Source organism: Myxine glutinosa, chromosome 12 (genome assembly GCF_964187855.1).
Source record: "Myxine glutinosa chromosome 12, kmMyxGlut1.1, whole genome shotgun sequence".
Lineage (NCBI taxonomy): Eukaryota > Metazoa > Chordata > Myxini > Myxiniformes > Myxinidae > Myxine > Myxine glutinosa.
The window spans coordinates 35166585-35187113 of record NC_136272.1 but is presented as its reverse complement, the minus strand read 5'-3'; the positions used below and the strand labels follow the sequence as shown (position 1 = coordinate 35187113).

Genomic DNA, 20529 nt, shown 5'->3' with positions numbered 1-20529 from the left:
AATAATCGCATATAATAAATAATAATGATCATAATAATCGCATCAAGAACTAGAACGGCACTCGCAGAGCGCATAGTCTCGCCACGCGCATTCATTCTGAACAAAAACAGCATTGTTAACTGAACACGCTACGATTATGGCCCGCTGCTATTATGGCCCATTTGCCCATATACACGTATCATCCATGCCCCCTATTATGTCACATAGTTTTTTGGCATGGGTTATCAACATCGTAAATAAAATTCTTCACTTACATCACAACATATCCATACTAGAAGAGAGATGTTGATTTTTCAGATAAGAATTTCAATGCAACCAATTATGGCTGGAATTCCACGTCACCGATGATGTCATCGTTGTCACTCTAGATATCCCGTGGAGAGTTGATGACATATGCCAAGTTTAAATTTTTTTGTTGTTGAGCAGTTTGGGGGAAAATGACCAAAAGTTTCTCTTTAATCCAATATGGTTGCCCTACCATGTGACAATGTGACATATGACATCTGAGTTAGCAATATAATATTCTCCATGAGGAGTCCCTCCTATGTTTAAAGTTTCACATCGATTTGAGAAGCAGTTGCATAGAAAACCAATTTTAAAGCAAAAATATATGGACGTGAACAGGCACACAATATAGACAGACAGGGGCATTGTAGTGTGGGGCGAGACTAACAATAGGTTTCCAGCCATCCTGGTTTGGAAACAAATACATCTGATGTGCACTTGCCAGATCATGTGACATTATACTTTATTCAAGCTTAATTAAATTATATTGATCTTCATGTTGTACAAATCAACAAGATTGTCATGGGGACCGCAGGGCTAACCCCCGCTCTAGCAGGGAAAATGGCCTTAAAATGCCTGTTGTTGTTGTTATTGTTGTTGTATGTTGTACGTTGTACAACTTCCCATTAACGTTAATATGCGTAAGTGCCTATATTATATTTTTCGTGGACACCGTACCTGGATAGCTTTCAGGAGTTCCAGTAGAGATTCAAATCCATCGAGGAAGCATTGGCGCAGGTCATTCCACTCCATTGGTCGGCATTTCAACAGAAACCTGAAAGCATGAATACATCGACAAATCAATAGCAATAGGAAACCTGAAGCCAAAATGATAAGGGCCTGGGTTTAGGTGACAGGTTGGGTGAGGATGGTCAGTACTTGAGATCACTAAGAATGTTCTGCATTCTGCGAAAATGGAAGTCTTGCGAGTCTGAATAACGCTCAAACTGAAAGTGGCCATTTCGATCCCGCTGGTCTTTCAGTTGATCATAAAACAATAGCAGAATGGTCTTCAGGAGATTTTGCGTTGTCATGAGTTCCTGCGCCTGTAGGTGCAATTAAGGCAAAAACAAAATTAATCAGTTATAAAGAAGACATATTTTAATCAGAATGAGACAATTCACATCTCCCTACAGTCATAGTAGGACACAGACAGTTACACACGGCTTTCTCAACATGTCTCGATGTCCATTTATTACCACATGTTATACTATGCCAAGCATTTTTAATCGCAGTTTGAAGAAACAATGTGGTGAAAGTACAAGCTCATAATTGTTTACAGTAAACCCTTAAATAACACAGGTTTGAATATCGTGGTTTCGACCAAACACAGGAAAAATCTTAATGCACCCATTTAGTTATTGCGGGGTTTAATGTTGACCAATCGCGGTTTTTGAGCTGAGTTGAGGGTTTCTCGCACACCGTTAATAATGGTGCCAAAGCGTAATACGATGGAGAAAAGCGATTTTTTTCTAATTCTCTGGTTTGCAGAGCAGCAGAACCATTTATAAAAGAAACACATCAACAGATTACAAAGGGAAACGATTTAAGAGATTAATAGGAGAGGGATGGTGTGGTGTGGTCTTTAGACACATTACAGAAGGGAAGGGCCTCGTTTAATCTGCTCCTGAACGTTGAACTTGCTTCAATGCAGCTGGAGACCTCATCGTAAAGCCGATTTTTATTTATTTTACATGTTTATTTCAATTGTGTTGTGTTTATTTTGGCTGCCACTCACCTTATTCTATTTTCTCAAAATCCTGGAACCTAACCTCCTTTTCCAATAGGACCTCAGTTTTAACTCCAGTGGTTTTGAATATCGTGGTATTTTCTGGGAACATAACCCCCGCGATATTTAAGGGTTTACTGTATTGTATTTTTCTCATGTTAAAGATCAATGAAAAGGAAGTAACCGCACCAGAGTAGGGACAGTGAAGAGCTGTACTGAGAGGGCAGTGACTGACACTGATCTCTCATGATCATCCTCCATGAAGTCCTTTTGCAGTCGCACATAGTTCTAAAAAATACAAAACCAACACTAACACAGGTGACCAGGTTAAACATAATTGTACTTGTCGAGCCAGAATATGCAATGTGCCCCCTATTAAATATTTGACAAAATGAGGGCCAAATTAATCTTGATCGTATCCCATGCAATTTTCATGCGACAAGGGGCTCATCAATTCCCTGAGTTATTCGCAACATTCATTCTCTCATCCTTGAATTACACCATCTGTGCATCATCCATTCTTTTAGCTTTGAATGTGGAGTCGACCCATGCTGACCGGTGAGAGGGCACGTATACAGTATTCCCAAAGACAATACCAAATAATCATCATTCTTCAAAGGATTTACAAAACATCTTCCAAACTCGAACTTGTTATGTCAATTTCTTCGATTGTCTGATATGGGATTGCAGTTGTGATCAAGAGGTAACATGTAATTTGCCATGTTACCAAACAGACTTTCCTTCTCCTGCGTATGGGTTTACAAACCATCTTCCCCAAACATACTGAGTTATCACTGCTGAAGATATTTATCTTTACCTTATATTTATTCTATTCTCTGCCCTCATTCTGCCAATCCTTCTCTGCACACCAATTTCATCTGAGCTCAATTATTTCCCTATTGTAATACAAATCTTGCACAGTTCACGACGTCTCTTGGTGCATAACACTGCAGTTATCACATTGTCATCTTTGCTTGACTAAGTGTACAGAATAAGGAAATAATTATTTGCAAAAACAAGATGTTATAGGACAACAATGGGTGGAGTGAAGCTGAAAATCCTACCTTTGCAAACAGCATACCAAAATTCCTTTTGTACTCCATATCCATGAGAACACTGCTCATGAGTAGTTGGTGGTAAACATTTCTGGCACCTGAAAACATGGACGCACAGGTGAAACATGGTGCAAGCATAATACCAAATATCTGTTACATGCACCACACAAACATCTAAAGTCTTCTTGCAAAACACAGACGATACTCTTTTCAGCAAGTAATGTGCAACTCTATCCACCCTGAGGGTGGATACTCTGCTCGTGTTTGGAATTACATTCTACCTTTCCAAAGATGAGAGTCACAAAGCATAAGTCGGCCCAGTGGAGATGCATTCTCTGAATCATGACCTGGGCGCAAACCTTCTTGGCAAAGTATCCTGCGAAGACCCTCTGAAAACAACAGCACAGAATAGGAAAGTCATTCCATACCAACTTGACCAGAGACATTGCCTGACCCACTCAGATATATATATATATATATATATATATATATATATATATATATATATATATATATATATATATATATATATATATATATATATATATATATATATATACTCAGATATGTATATACAGTCACGTGAAAAAGTAAGTACACCCCATGTAAAGTTTTGACTTTTTCAACATATTTCAACATACAGCTATTTGATCTTCATTTCAACAATATTGATAGATAAAGGTGATATAATACAACATATATCATGAAACAGTTACATTTTGTAGTCCATTGTATAATTTAAATAAGCATAAATGCAAATTTCGCATGTGGAAAAAGTAAGTACACCCCTACATTTATCACTACTTCAAATACCTAAAATTAGAATCAGGTGCACCAGCTCAGGTGCAAATGATTAGAACATCGTTGGAGAGGATCTTGGAGGAACCTGTCTTATTTAAACCTCAGACATTTAGTTTGGTTTGCTCTTTGTTGTTGAGGTGTGCGGCATCACCATGACTCGATCAAAAGAGCTCTCTGAGGCATTCAGAAAGAAGGTTATAGATGCCTACGAGTCTGGGAAGGGATTTAAAAAGATCTCCAAACAATTTGAAATCAAACATTCGACTGTCTGGAAGATCATCTACAAGTGGAGAAGATTTCCAAACAACTGCCAACTTGTTCAGGCCAGGCCGCCCCAGCAAGGTCAGCCCGAGAGCAAACCGCAAGATGCTGAAAGAAGTCTCAAATAACCCCAGAATGTCATCACGGGACCTACAGGTAGCTCTTGCCACTGTTGATGTCAAATTGCACGAGTCTACCATTAGAAAGAGGCTGCACAAATTTGATCTACATGGGAGGTGTGCCAGGAGGAAACCTATGCTGTCCAAAAAGAACATCAGGGCAAGACTAAAGTTTGCCAATGAACATCAGGCCAGTGCAAACACCAGCACTTCTGGAACAATGTGCTCTGGACAGATGAGTCAAAGGTAGAGCTATTTGGCCACAGTACCAGAAGACATGTTTGGCGAAAACTAAAGACAGCATTTGACCACAAGAACCTGATACCAACTGTAAAGCATGGTGGTGGAAATATTATGGTTTGGGGCAGCTTTGCTGCATCAGGGCCTGGGCAGCTCACCATCATATAATCCACTATGAATTCTTCATTGTACCAGAGGGTGCTTGAGGATAATGTGAGGCCATCTGCCGGAAAGTCGAAGCTCAACCGAAGGTGGACCTTGCAACATGACAATGACCCTAAACATACCAGTAAATCCACCAAGGAATGGCTGAAAAGAAAGAAATGGAGGGTTCTGGAATGGCTAAGTCAAAGACCGGATCTAAATCCCATCGAGATGTTGTGGGGGGATTTGAAACGAGCTGTGCATGCAAGAAACCCCTCAAACATCGCACAGCTGAAAGAATTCTGCATGGAGGAGTTGGCAAAAATTTCTCCCAGTCGATGTCAGAGACTGGTAGACAGTTATAAGAAACGCCTACTTGAGGTTGTTTCTGCCAAAGGGGACAATATCACCTATTAGAGCCAAGGGTGTACTTACTTTTTCCACATGCGAAATTTTCATTATGTTTATTTAAATTATACAATGGACTACAAAATGTAAATGTTTCATGATATTTGTTATATTATATCACCTTTATCTATCAATATTGTTGAAATGAAGACCAAATAGCTGTATGTTGAAATATGTTGAAAAAGTCAAAACTTTACATGGGGTGTACTTACTTTTTCACGTGAGTGTGTGTGTGTGTGTGTGTGTGTGTGTGTGTGTGTGTGTGTGTGTGTGTGTGTGTGTGTGTGTGTGTGTATGTGTGTGTGTGTGTGTGTGTGTATATATATACACTCAACCCTCGGCTATCGCGAACTCAGCTATCGCGTTTCTCGGCTACCTAAAAATCTGCACAACACACGACTATCGCGCCCCAAATACGCGCTATAGCGCACCGGAAATGGTGGAAAGGGTGCTACGTTATCACCGAGCGTGGGGAAAGAGAAATCAAGAAGAGGAAAAACTTAACTTATGCTCAGAAATTCGAAATTGTGCAGTTGATAGACAATGGTGAAACAAAGCGAAGTGTTGGAAAGAAATTTGGGATAAATGAATCAACAGTGCGAGGTATTTACCAAAACCATGATTATCGTAGAAACGTAGATAAGATTTAACAATCAACAGTGAAGCAAGGTGCTCCTTTACTAATACTGCACTGGCCGGTTACGAGGAGCAGTATCATGCCCACGTCAACTCCCTCCGGCAACGCCAGATCATCGAATTCTTACGGCCAGATTCGGCGTCAGAACAAGTCTAATCAGGGGATATTAGTGTCACCGCAGGGGGGCGGAGCACAAACTGCCGTTCGAGACCTCAATCTATGATGTAAATGCTTGATAATAATAAGAGTTTGCCGTCAACAACCAACACACCAACCCAGTTCCAATTTAAAAACATGCTGCAAAGTGTGTCTCTCTCTCTCTCTCTCTCTCTCAAAAACACACACACACACACACACACACACACACACACACACACACACACACACACACACACACACACACACACACACACACACACACACACACACACACACACACACAACAAAATATAGCCGACGTGCAAGTTTGGCGCCAAAGGCCTGGCCTGCGGGTGGGTGTGGGGGCACAATAACTCATTTGGGTGGGCATGGCCCGCGAATGCCCCCCCATGACGCCGACCCTGCTTACGGCGTCGCAATGAGGCACAGCCCTCTGTCTTTGACGAGCCCTCTGACGTCGAGTGCTTCTCTGGTGCTTCAGCTGACGCAATCCTGGACGAGTTAGAGGCACGTAGGGGTGGTCAATAAGACTCCACCCAAGCCTCGGAACCTACCCAACCACCTAAGCCCCTCATTGTTCCCAAAAAGGTAAATAAAATGGTAAAAAGGTACTTTTTTACCATTATATTTTTATTTACATATTGTGAATCTTGTTTTAATGTTTCTTTATATGTTAATGTTTCTTTATATGGCAGAAACACTTGGTAAAAAAGTGGCAAAAATAGGTTAAATATGTGGTCAACTTGGGGGTCCTGGCACCAATTAGAATTATTACCATACGTTCTTCAGTTCGGCTATCGCGATTTCGGCTAGCGCGCACCGATAGCGGCACCAATTAGGCGCGATAGCCGAGGGTTGAGTGTATATATATATATATATATATATATATATATATATATATATATATATAGTATATAGACATATATATATATATATAGTATATAGACAGACTTGGCATTTAATATGGAATATTTTTTTTGTGGGGGTGAACTTACTTTTCAAGATGACTTAGAACCAAAAGTTCATTGGAATTATGTTGAAATTATTCTAGATTTTGTTAATGTGACCTTTAAAAGAAACAAAAACCACATTTGACATTTCGAAGCAAATAAATTGATCCTTGAAAGTGATGTAAACTGATATCGAACTCAATTCACAGACAGTACTGTGTTAAACCTCTGTGCGTTTTCCAGAAGTATCTCTTTATTTTGCACATTAGTCAAAATTTTTTTTAACAAAAACAAAAGTTAAATTACGACTGGGATTACGGACAGTAAAATTACAGTTCAGTATTTCGTGTAACCCCCACGAGCATTCAGGAGAGCACGTACACGTTGAGGCATGCTGTTCACGACGAGATTTGCCAAGGTTTGGACAGGAATCGCTTGCCATGCAGTTACAATAGCCTGCTGCAATTCACGCACAGAGGCAGGCTGCTGGTCCAAGTTGTCGATTTGACGCATTAATTCTGCCCACAAGTTCTCTATCGGATTCATATCCGGGGACATGGCAGGCCACTCCATATGCTCTACACCACGGTCAGCAAGAAAGTGTTGGATCATGCGAGCATGATGAGGCCGTGCATTGTCATCTTGGAAGACAAAGTTTCCTCCTCACCTTGGACTCTTGGCACTATACAATCTTCGTTACAGGCTTCATGCACTTGTCTGCGCACTCGGACGCGGCCATCTTGACGATAGACCAGAAATCTAGACTCGTCACTGAAGATCACGTGATTGCAGTGTCCTGGCTGCCATTGACGGTGCTCTCTGGCCCACTGCAATCGGCGCTGGCGGTGTTGTCTGGTCAGACGTGGCTTTCTCAGGGGACGCCTGGCACGATAGCCGGCTTGAACCAGTCGTTGGTCGACTAGCCTTCTGGATACAGGCACATTTGTCAGTTGCTGCCACTCAGCCCGAAGCCGATTAGCTGACTTGGTACGGCCATTGCGGACTAACCGGTGCAGCTGGCGATCATCCCTCCTTGTGGTTCTGCGGGGACGTCCTGGCCTCGGTATTGGAGTAGGGACACCCCTCTGAGCATTTCGTTTCAGGATCTTTGACACCTGACCTTGAGTGATGCCATACTGCCAAGCAATAGCACGCTGTTTCATGCCGGAATTTCGTAAAGCCACCACTAAATGACAAACAGCATTGTCGAGTTGACGGACCATCTCCAGGGGAAGCGGCAATAACTTTTGTAGACGTGCAGCAGTTGTTTTCCACTAATACAGAACGCAACAACCCTTATATACCCGATTGTGAAGCCAATCGTCAAATGTACCTGTCCGCACATTTTGTCACGCCACCTGTGATATAATCCTGTTATTGACTTCTTGCTGCGACAGACAATCAGTGACATGGTTCTTTTAACAAAGAAATCACCAAAGCGTAAAAGAAACTCACCAGATTGATATACTACTGAGTTCAGAAATTAAACCCAAGCCAAGAAAAAAAAATATTCCATCTTAAATGCCACGTCTGTATATATATATATATATATATATATATATATATATATATATATATATATATATATATATATATATATATTATATATATATATATATATATATATATTATATATATATATATAATATATATATATATATATATATATATATATATATATATATATATATATATATATATATATATATATATATATATATATATACACACTGTAACCCCGATATAACGAACTGCTCAGGAGACATTTTTAAAAGTTCGTTATTTTGAAGTGTTCGTAATACTGAATAACGTACGAATCACCATACTATCACACCTATTCACATGCAAAACAACAAACTCTTTGTATTGCTCATTCATGTACAATCAGTGACACGTTTTATTGTTTTATGTACATTTTATTGTTCGATTTTACGAATAAAAAACTTTCAAAAGCATTGCTGTTGTGTCATTGTTCAAGTACATGTAATATTCAAGTACATGTACATGTTCAAGTACATAAATAAAATGTTCAAGTACATGTAATATTCACCGAATGTTCAATTTACTGCGTGAAGAAACTGGTAATCTTGGATTGTTTACTCTTGGATGTGGCGTTTTCTTTGCGTGCATAAGATAATAGCTGACGGAGCTGTAAAACTTTAATGCTGTCGACTGGTTGCCCTTCAAACCATGAAAGTGCTGTTTCAAGTCCGGCAATTACATCAGATGTTGCTGGAACTTCTTGTGGTTCATTGGTGTCATCAGAGTCACTTTCGATGCCACACTGCAGTGTTGTTTCACGAACGGAGGCAATAATTTCTTCATCGGTCATCGAACTGGTCACGGGAACGTCTTCATCGACGTCCACCCATAATCTTGCAAGATTATCCAAATCTTCGCCATTAACTTCAGCAATGTGCTGTAAATCTCTGGCAATTTCTGATAAAATGACATCGTCACTCTCATCAAACTCAGGATCGGTGTTTTCTTCATTGGCTGCGTCATCAACAGGATAAATGGCGGCACCGAGTGATTTCTTCCAGCACTTGTTGACCGTTGGCGGCGCTATATCAGCCCAGGCTTCTCCAGTGACAAAAATCATTTCCTTGATGTCCAGGGTTTTCAAAAAGTCCTGCAATGCTGTGACATCTCGGGAAACGACTTCTCTGAGCAACTTCTTGCGGTAACGTTTCTTCAGTGCTGAAATAATTCCGGCATCCATTGGCTGTATTTTACTGGTTGTGTTCTTCGGCAGAAAATATGCACGGATTTTGCCATCACGTGTACGAAGTTGGGTTTCTGCTGGGTGGGCGGGACAGTTGCCAATCAATAAGATTGCTTTCTGCTCCAAACCACGTCGACGAAGAAAAGATCGAACAGGACTGTAACCTTCAGATTCGATAATGTTTCTCAGTTCTGGAATGAACTCGGCAGCCGCTGCATCGTCACATGACTTGTCTTCCCCGGAAATCTTGAGTGCGCGTATACCATGACGATTTTTCCACCGATAGAGCCATCCAGTGGACCCGGTGAATTTTCTGTCCTCACCATGCATTTCTTTTGATAATGCTATAGCTTTCTCCATAACCATAGGGCCGGAAATCGGTATGTTGGCAGCTCGTTGTTGTTCGAACCATAGATAGACTGCCTGATCGAGATCGCCGTCATTCGCCTGCCGCATTTTCTTCCGCTTCAAACCATCTTGTTGACTGCATTTGTGAACAAATTCCAGTAACTCCTTTTCCTTTCCTTTGAACGTTGATATGCTGCTCTTAGGAATGCCGTATTCTCTGGAAAGGTTTGCTGCTTTCTCACCAAGACTGAGACGATCAATGATACGGAGCTTGTCTTCAACTGACTAGATCTTGCGTTTACGGGACAGTGTAGCCATATTGATTTGCCTTACGTTAAACAATAGAATCTCATTAGTCATTAAATATGCAGGGGACAGGAAGTTCGTAATACTGGTGTTCGTTATAGCGGGGTTCCAGTGTGTGTGTGTGTGTGTGTGTGTGTGTGTGTGTGTGTGTGTGTGTGTGTGTGTGTGTGTGTGTGTGTGTGTGTGTGTGTGTGTGTGTGTGTGTGTGTGTGTGTATATATATACTGAAACGCAAAAGAAACTTACCACTTGTTTGAAATGTAATAAAATTGTAACAGTTCAAAATAAAACAAACCAACAATTGCTAATTGAAACATTGGCATTTTATTGATGACATGTCATGTTTTTGACCAAGATACACCATCTCATCAGTTTGTTCTACAGTACAGAACAGCACAGGGTGGTGCAATGTCAGTCCCCTTTCAATAGCGTGTGTGGCCACCATTGTTTTAGATACAGGCAGTGCATCGTCGGCATATACTGCCTACCAGTCTTTGGATGGATTGCTGCTGGATTCTGTCCCACTCAGTCCTCAATGTCTGAAGCAGCTCTGCCCGTGTCCTGGCCCTGCCAACTACGCGTCTCCCAAGCTCATCCCACAGGTGCTCTATGGGATTCAGGTCAGGAGAGAGCGCAGGCCACTGCATGGTGTTGATGTTCTCGCCTTGGAGAAATGCAGTGGTAAAGCGAGCAGCATGGGGACGAGCGTTGTCATGCTGAAAGGTTCTCAGTTCTGGGTGGTCTAGCAGGAATGGCAGCAGATGAGGTCGCAGGATGTTATCCACATACCGCTGGGCGTTAAGATTCCCATCCACAACCACCAGTGGCGTCCTGTACCGGCCTGATATGGCGGCCCACACCATCACACTTGGGCCACCCCACCTGTTAGCTTGACGCACGCAACAATCGGCATATCGCTCGCCAGTTCTTCTCCAGACACGCTCACGCCCATCAGGACTGTCCACACAGAACCTTGACTCATCGCTGAAAGCGACCTCGTTCCACTGCGCCAAGGTCCAGCGCTGATGCTGCTGGCACCATCTCTGTCGGTTGCGGCGATGGGCAGCCGTCATCACGGGGCCTCTGTATGGTCTTCTGGCAGTCAGACCATAGTCATGCAGTCGTCTTCGTGCAGTATAATTGGAGATCCGTGGGTTTGCACGCCCCGGAGTTTCTGCCGCAGTGCGGGATGCTGGACGGAATCGATCCCGCAGGTGACTTCGGACCATCTGCCTGTCCTGCATTGCAGTGGTGACTCTTGGCCTCCCTGATCGAGGTCTGTCATCTGCAGAGTTGTGGAGGGTGTCTCTGTCCACCAGGGCCGATATCGTCTGGTGTGAACAGCCAAGGCGACGTGCCACCTCACGGTAGCTCAGTCCGCCTTGCAGCATGCCTAGGGCACGCTGCCGTTGATCCCTTGACAATCGTGGCATGTTGATTGAAATGCCCATTTTGCACTGGCCTTTTTAAAGCCAAAATCAAGACATCACATGCAGCTCATTAAAATCATCCCGTACCCCTTGGCTAATCACTGACAGTAAAAACGGCTGTTCAACAGCTGTGCTATGAAGTGACCATTGAAGGTTCAAGTGACCATCCGTGACCGTTTTGTCTGACAGTGAGGACACTATTGTCCACAAATAAGTTCACACATTTACTACACGCAGTGTTATTGTTGATATTTAAATGTTTCAAAGGTGGTAAGTTTCTTTTGCGTTTCAGTATATATATATATATATATATAAATATATATATATATATATATATATATATATATATATATATATATATATATATATATATATATATATATATATATTGTTACGGACACGACTTTGATGTTATGGTGGGCCGAGCGGAATGGCCGCCGTGTTCGCACAAGTTACCCGATTATACTCGAACGTTGACTAAGTCGCGCTATGCTAAATCAATGAAGGAAAGGACACAACGGCTAGGTTAAATGACACGACACCAGGGGTACGGTTCTCAAGACCTCCGGAGGAGGTTATAATATTGCGGAAGGTTAGATTACAAAGACAAGAGAGACAGCATAGAAAGGTGGGCACTTAGACACACTTATCTTATTCCCGACAGACCACAGATAAACGGGACAAAACTGACTCACACGGGGATTGATGGCAAGGAGGGGCAGGTATTCGATGGCTCAAGGTGCACCTTGGCTCAGGGGCAAAATCGACCCGGTCCGGTCCAAAGATGCGGGGAGGTCGCTCAGCGCTCGGAGGTCGCGACTTGTCTTTCCAAGCTGGGGGCGCATCTCACCTCACGTCCGGTAAGTGGCTGCGTATATCCGGCGGGGAGTGACACGCCCTCGGCTCGTTAGCTCCGCCCCAGATGGAATCGGCCCGTTGCTTCTCATTGGGTGCGGGGGGGTTACCGGGCTCCGCCCTTGACTAGGAGCTGACAGCCAGCCCCTTCGTGGTAACCCCGTAACCTGGAGCACATGGGCCATGGCGGCTAACCGAGCCGGAGTGAGGACGCCCACTCCCCGCACCGCGGCCGCGCCGCCCCCGCTTTGGTTGTAGTTGTTGTTGTTCCATGAGATGATGGGACGATGCGGAGATGAGGTTGGGGGGAGGTATTGGGAGGTCCTAAACTCACTACTGGTGCCATACAATCACATTCTGGTGCAACGAAGTCAGAATTAATGGAAACGAGTCCTTAACTGACATAGACTAAGAATAACTAGCAAGATGTCCGAAAGTTGTCTACGTGAGATGCGGTGGACCTGGGCACGACATTTAATGGGGGAAAAAGGGGAAGGTCGGTTCTACAGAGTGTTGTTTACAGACAATGGGACTAGGGAATGGGGGATTGGGGATAGTTGGGGAGTATTGGGGAAATAGGGGAATATTTACAAGCGGATATGGAGGCCAAATCCCATATCCGCAACATTGCACCCTTCTCTACCCTCGGGGCGTCCCGACCCGATAAATTTTTACCTATTTTAGTGTGGCACTCAGATGTAGTTCCCTCTACTATTAACTCTACCCTGAGTGCGACAGTTTTACAGATATTCACAAATGAGTAAATATGTCCCCCTGCGACGTTGCACCCTTCTCCTCACAGAAACACACCCACAGGATAAGCGAATCGCGGAAAGAATTCTCAAACTAAACATACAGCCGGTAGGGAGCATTATTTACAAGACTACGCTGATATTTACACTACGATCCAGGACCTGTTTTTGGAGGAACACATGCAGATGTTATGCATAGAGAGAGCACGCATGCCAGCATCGATACACCAACCCACGAGTGCTCTGTGGCCTTACGGCCTTTAATAATGTGCAGAGCACCCCTTCCAAGCACCAAAAGCACGACCCCAAGCACCAATCGGTGCAGTCACCATTGTTCATTAAAATAAAAACAACAACCCCTAACCCTGCAGGTGTCTCTTGCTCTTCGTGTGGTGCACTTGGCCTTCTTGCTTCCCTAGAAATAAAGAAAGGCGCCAACCGCGTCCATTTCTTTATTGTGGCCGTCAAGGGGGCCAACTATTAGTGGTTCACCTGTATGGCGTAGGTGCCACGTTGACCCATAGGTCCATCCACGGGTGGTGCTTGGCCGCAAAAGAACTGCGGTCCATTGTGGGTGGCCACCAAAATTGCGGTCCATATGGTGTATCGATCCAGGCAGCAAGCAGCGAAAGTGCAGGCCCACAACTGCGGAGCCAGCACCTCTCTCTCCTCTCTCTCTGCCCCAAAGCCAGATCCTCGGAGGTGGGAGACAAAAGAAAAGACAAGTGAGTAAGGTGGTAAGGGCGCAAAAGTGCACGCAATGTAAGGTAATGCACACTGGGGGCACATGGGAACCAGGTGAGACAGGTACGTTCCTACCGTACGCCCCCCCCCCCCCCCCCAACCAGGTAACCTACATGGCCCCTCCCTTACCCCTTACTGTATCCACAAAACACAACACTACCCATAAACATCTATTTTACAAATTAACAAACGTCCCTACTGTCTTCCCCGTTCCTCCCATAAACCAAATTCGTCTTCTCTCCCTCCTAACCAATCAAATTTGCCATTTTCAACTCTCATCAAAATTTGCCATCTCCAACTCAACATCATAATTTGCCATCACCAATTCATCATCAGTCCCTCCTAAGGAGGGAGAGATGGAATCACCCCAATGTCTCATCCACGTCGTGATGCGTCTCACCAATCCACACAGCAATCCTTACTTCCTGCAACAGAACAAAGAAAACACAGGTGTGGAGTCATCATCATCACCACAGGTAAGTGGCTGCGTATGGTGCGACAGGTTCATCAATCCTAACTATTTCCTAAATGACTTTAACAACTTTACATTACCCGGGGTCTTTCTCCTGCCAAACCATTGGCCCTCTTACACTATGGGTTCTAAAAACCAATTCCCATTGACCAAACTGTGGTGCTTTTCAATTTGGGGTCTCACTTCCCCGATTCATCTCCCGGTGCCCTCGCACAATTTCTGGGCCGTGGCGTGTACCTCTCCCAGCGGGTCTACCCACCTGCACACCTCCACCACTGCAGTTGCCTCCGAGCTTACCTGCTCCTTACCCTAACCTAACTACCTGGGGAAGGCCCTCTGGCTCTCTCCCCACTCGGTGCCCTCTCTGGCACTGGGCTACCCGGGTCCGTCCTCCGGATCCTCGGGCCCCATCCACAACTACCGGCTCCCAGAGCCCACCTGCGGCCTCACCTGGCCGACATCCTCACAGTGGTGGAGTGCCCAACCAACTACACACACTAACAGGCTACACGCCCAGCCATTTCCACAACACTAATGCACCCATCCACAATACCATTCTGCAACCGCACCACAAATGCCAATATCCAACCACAATTTACCTATACCCTCTACCTAACACTTACACTACCCGCCCCGGGTACTCGTGAAAGGGGTCCACTCTTCCCCCATCCACACCTTCGCACCATGCACACCACTCCGTACCACTTACTCCAACTCTCTCCACACACCTTTACTTGCACACCTGTGCTCTCACACCTGGTGCCACCTGCACCCTTCTCTCCCCAAGCGCATTCGCGCTGATCCACAACACTCACTACTCACACACTGCTCCACACACCTGTCCAGTTCTCACACCTGTTCAATCCTCACACAGCATCATCTCATCTAACTACTCCCCTCGGAAACTTGCGCTTCCCAGTCGTCCCTTACACTCAGCGCTCCCACGTCATTATCAACCATACTAATCTACCTGCGTCCCCACTACAGGTATCAGTCACTAACTAACCTTAACGTTACCTACTGTCATCTTCGCTAGATCCCTATCAATATCCTAACCCACCCGGGCTAGTTTTCACTGCCATACACCCCCTAATCTATTGCGCATTTGCCCCACGTTTGTGAGGGATGACAGAGTTGCCATCCCACCACATCGGGCATCTCCCACTACCAATTTTGCACATCAAATTTCAAACAAATCAAAAATTTGCCAATCCTACTCATCATCTGCCAATCATTACTGCCAATCCTTTGCCAATCATCAAATTTTGTTTTTCTCTAATTTCGGGGCCAAAACACTAACCTCATCACACAGTCTACTTACTAATGCCTCTCGGTGCGCCAATTCCTGTCCAAAGCCCGGCTTCATAAAGCCGAGCAATGGATGCTGGTTGTTTTGTGCCGGCGGCTGGATGCGTCCGGCATTCGGGGCAGGGACGGGGGCTTACCCGGGCCGAGATCCCACGCACCACCTCGGCGTGGAGCCATCCAATGTCCCGATCTCGACCTGCCGGCACGTCTCAACAAAACGTGGTCGCCATGACGACCCTTTCTATCGGGCTGCCAGCTCCGCCTAGTGGAGCACGGACGCGGCCGTTCAAAGCGAGGCCCGGCACGCACCGAGGGCCCGATTCGGCTAAAAGTCGACCTAACCGCTGCTCCGTTTAACGTCGATGCTTCACCTGCATGCTTACACCCCGCAGCCCGTTCCTTGCTCACACATCCAGCCGTTCCCATGCTCCTCGTACCTTTCCTTACACACCCAGGTACACCCATTCCACTCACAGCCTTGGTCACACACCTGACCAACGAACACTTTGGCACACATTCGTTGGTCGCACACCTCACCAACACACCTCTTCGCGCCCCCTCCTCTGTCACCTCCTCTGTGACAATCACAGGTGTGCTCTCATTCGCACACCCAACCACGTGCCTCACTACCAACTCCAGCGTGCATTCCCACTCACGCTCTACCATTCCAGGTGTGCATCCTTCCATCCCAGGTGTACATCCTCGCTCACCTGTCACAACCAACTCACGCTCCTTGTCACTCTCACTACTCTCACCTCCATTCTTGACCGCGCACCCACCCTTACTCTCGACAGCACACTCTTTCCTCATGCACCCGTCCGTTACACACCTTTCTCGCGCACACTCTCCCGTTACACCCTCTGTAACACTCACCACACCGCGCTTCCACGTGCTCCCTCGCACACGCGCTACGACCGACTCATTCTCGCCAGCACCCTCACTCCTTGGCACGCACTTTTTCCTCACACACCCCAGAGTCGGACTTTCTCGCACACCTCCTTTTTCGCACACCAGACCTGTCGCACACTTCACCAACGGCCTCTCACAAACACCCGGGTCCATCTCGACCCCCAAGCTTCTTAAATCCCCTGGCGCATCATACGCACGACCATATTGGTCACCACTTACACCAGGTCCTCTTCCTCTTCGCTTCTCCTCCATCACCTGCGAATCCCTCATCCGGTTAATGAGCACATCATCACGATCCGAACACAGACTTTGGACCAATTCTTTTATCTCTTCTTTTATCTCTTTCTTATCCCCTCTCTGTCGCTTCTTAATTTCGCTCACCCCTTCTTCCACTTCTTCTAATTTCTGCTTCACCTCTTTTATTCCCCGGTACGTCTCCTCAAGCTCGTCCTCCAAGGCTACCTTGACCGTTTCCATGTGCGTCCTCACCTGCCGGTCCTTCGTCTCCATTACCTCTATCACCTCGTCCAACCTCGTTGTCAGTCCCTCACGTACCATCTGACATTCCCTCTTCGTCGCTATCAAGTCATCTTTTAGTTCTTTCTGTGTCGCCTTTAACCCTCCTAATACCGCAGTGTTCCTTTGAACCTGCTCCGTTAGTCCTTTTTGTCCCTCCGTCAGCTGTTCCACCTCCTGCGTCAGGTCCTCTATGCCCCCTTGTAACTTTACAGTCCCCTTTCTCACCTCCTTCTCCATGTGCTCCTTACAGTGCCTCACCTCCTCGCGCACTCCTCCGACCTCCTCACTCACACCTCTTCTGATCTCCTCTCCCATCACTTGCATCTCCTGCCCAGATGCCACCCTCATCTGCTCCATTTCCTCCCTGTGAGCATCCAGTTTGGTCTCTACCCCCATTCTGACCCCCTCTATCTGCTGCCCCATTTGTTTAACTTCCCTTTCCGCTTGGTCCCTCATGTCCCTCAATTTGCCTTCCATCCTGTTTTCTAACCCCTCTAACCCCTTTTGCATCCCTTCCATTTGATTCTCTTGAGCGGCCATTCTGTTTTCTACCCCCATTAACCCATTTCTCACCTCTTTTATCCCGTTGTCTAACCCCTCAAAATTATTGTCTAACTTCCCAAATTTCTTGTCTAACTCCTCAAAATTATTGTCTAACTTCCCAAATTTCTTGTCTAACTCCTCAAAATTATTGTCTAACTTCCCAAATTTCTTGTCTAACCCCTCACCCGTACCCCTCGCTTCGTCCCTCATTGCCCCCATTTGGCCCTCTAATCGCTCACCCAATCGCTCAATTTGGCTCCCCATACTCATCTGTACAGCTGCCTGTAGCTGCGCAATGAGGGCCTGCATGTCAATCGGCTGCATGTTAAAGCCCGTTGATACAGCGGGCTCGGCTACCGCGCGCTCTTGCGAGGCGCCATTTTGCACGCCCGCAACGTCGGGCGCAACGACGCTATTTTGTGCGTCTGCTACCCTCACTGCTTCGCTCTCCTCATGTCCCTCAATTTGGTCCTGGATCGACCCTGCCTCACTCTCCTCTACCGGACCCCAGCCGACTTGGTCTGCCATAGCGCGACTTTCAAAATTCGGGTTTTTATATTTTGTAAAACACAATCAAATTTCGCCGTTATAATTTCGAGCGCGTAAAACGCGCTCCGGATCGAATCTCACTCCTCGACACCAGTTGTTACCCTAATGGTACAATTGGTGTTCCAAAATTTGGGCTAAATGAATTTAGTCCCAGGTCCGAATCCGACACTCCTGACACCAATTGTTACGGACACGACTTTGATGTTATGGTGGGCCGAGCGGAATGGCCGCCGTGTTCGCACAAGTTACCCGATAATACTCGAACGTTGACTAAGTCGGGCTATGCTAAATCAATGAAGGAAAGGACACAACGGCTAGGTTAAATGACACGACACCAGGGGTACGGTTCTCAAGACCTCCGGAGGAGGTTATAATATTGCGGAAGGTTAGATTACAAAGACAAGAGAGACAGCATAGAAAGGTGGGCACTTAGACACACTTATCTTATTCCCGACAGACCACAGATAAACGGGACAAAACTGACTCACACGGGGATTGATGGCAAGGAGGGGCAGGTATTCGATGGCTCAAGGTGCACCTTGGCTCAGGGGCAAAATCGACCCGGTCCGGTCCAAAGATGCGGGGAGGTCGCTCAGCGCTCGGAGGTCGCGACTTGTCTTTCCAAGCTGGGGGCGCATCTCACCTCACGTCCGGTAAGTGGTTGCGTATATCCGGCGGGGAGTGACACGCCCTCGGCTCGTTAGCTCCGCCCCAGATGGAATCGGCCCGTTGCTTCTCATTGGGTGCGGGGGGGTTACCGGGCTCCGCCCTTGACGAGGAGCTGACAGCCAGCCCCTTCGTGGTAACCCCGTAACCTGGAGCACATGGGCCATGGCGGCTAACCGAGCCGGAGTGAGGACGCCCACTCCCCGCACCGCGGCCGCGCCGCCCCCGCTTTGGTTGTAGTTGTTGTTGTTCCATGAGATGATGGGAGGATGCGGAGATGAGGTTGGGGGGAGGTATTGGGAGGTCCTAAACTCACTACTGGTGCCATACAATCACATTCTGGTGCAACGAAGAGTCAGAATTAATGGAAACGAGTCCTTAACTGACATAGACTAAGAATAACTAGCAAGATGTCCGAAAGTTGTCTACGTGAGATGCGGTGGACCTGGGCACGACATTTAATGGGGGAAAAAGGGGAAGGTCGGTTCTACAGAGTGTTGTTTACAGACAATGGGACTAGGGAATGGGGGATTGGGGATAGTTGGGGAGTATTGGGGAAATAGGGGAATATTTACAAGCGGATATGGAGGCCAAATCCCATATCCGCAACAATATATATATATATATATATATATATATATATATATATATATATATATATATATATATATATATATATATATATATTATATATAATTATATATATATATATATATATCAGTCACTATGCGACCTTCATATCATCAGTGGAGAACCGCCAGAAAGGTGTCCCATACAGCTGCTGCTGCACCTTGCTGGGAGCGATACGCACCGCCTGCCACGCAGTGACGTTATCTCTGGTATCCACTCATCATATGGAGTCGACCTGGTTGCGGTTGGGAGTTGCTAATAATGGTATCTGTAATCTGGTTCTCCAACCTAATGAGCGGACAACATGACGTCATCGCCATGCACGTCCGCCTTGCCTGCAAAGTTCCAGAGGAACCATCTAGCAGTGCGTCATTACGGATTATAAATACAGATACTGTCACAAGTGCATGCAAAACTCACAGTTACCGACCTGGTTTCGCCCTTGTTGGGGCTTCATCAGGGCAACGCAGTGAGGCTTTCCATACACTTGTAACTCTGTGACCCTTTCGGTTTTTATATCAGTCACTATGCGACCTTCATATCATCAGTGGAGAACCGCCAGCAAGGTGTCCCATACAGCTGCTGCTGCACCTTGCTGGGAGCGATACGCACCGCCTGCCACGCGGTGACGTTATCTCTGGTATCCACTCATCATATGGAGTCGACCTGGTTGCGGTTGGGAGTTACTAATAATGGTATCTGTAATCTGGTTCTCCAACCTAATCCGTAATGTTCGTGGTTCTTATAATCTTATAATTGACGTGGTGGTTCTTATAATCCGTGATGACGCACTGCTAGATGGTTCCTCTGGAACTTTGCAGGCAAGGCGGACGTGCATGGCGATGACGTCATGTTGTCCGCTCATTAGGTTGGAGAACCAGATTACAGATACCATTATATATATATATATATATATATATATATACAGTGGCACCTTGACTTACGAGTGCCCCAACTTACGAGTTTTTCGAGATACGAGCCGTCG

General features: G+C 45.7%; 1 protein-coding gene across 1 annotated transcript in view; it reads right to left on the bottom strand.

Moving 5' to 3' along the window:
* The window catches only part of UBR2 (ubiquitin protein ligase E3 component n-recognin 2), a 327955-nt gene that overhangs the window by 235936 nt on the left and 71490 nt on the right, over positions 1-20529 (bottom strand). The window contains exons 9-13 of the mRNA XM_078766741.1: positions 3351-3458; positions 3079-3167; positions 2204-2302; positions 1165-1331; positions 964-1060 (exon numbers count right to left, since the gene is read on the bottom strand). Of these exons, the coding sequence (XP_078622867.1) occupies positions 964-1060; positions 1165-1331; positions 2204-2302; positions 3079-3167; positions 3351-3458 (560 nt within the window). The remainder of the gene's footprint in view (positions 1-963; positions 1061-1164; positions 1332-2203; positions 2303-3078; positions 3168-3350; positions 3459-20529) is intronic.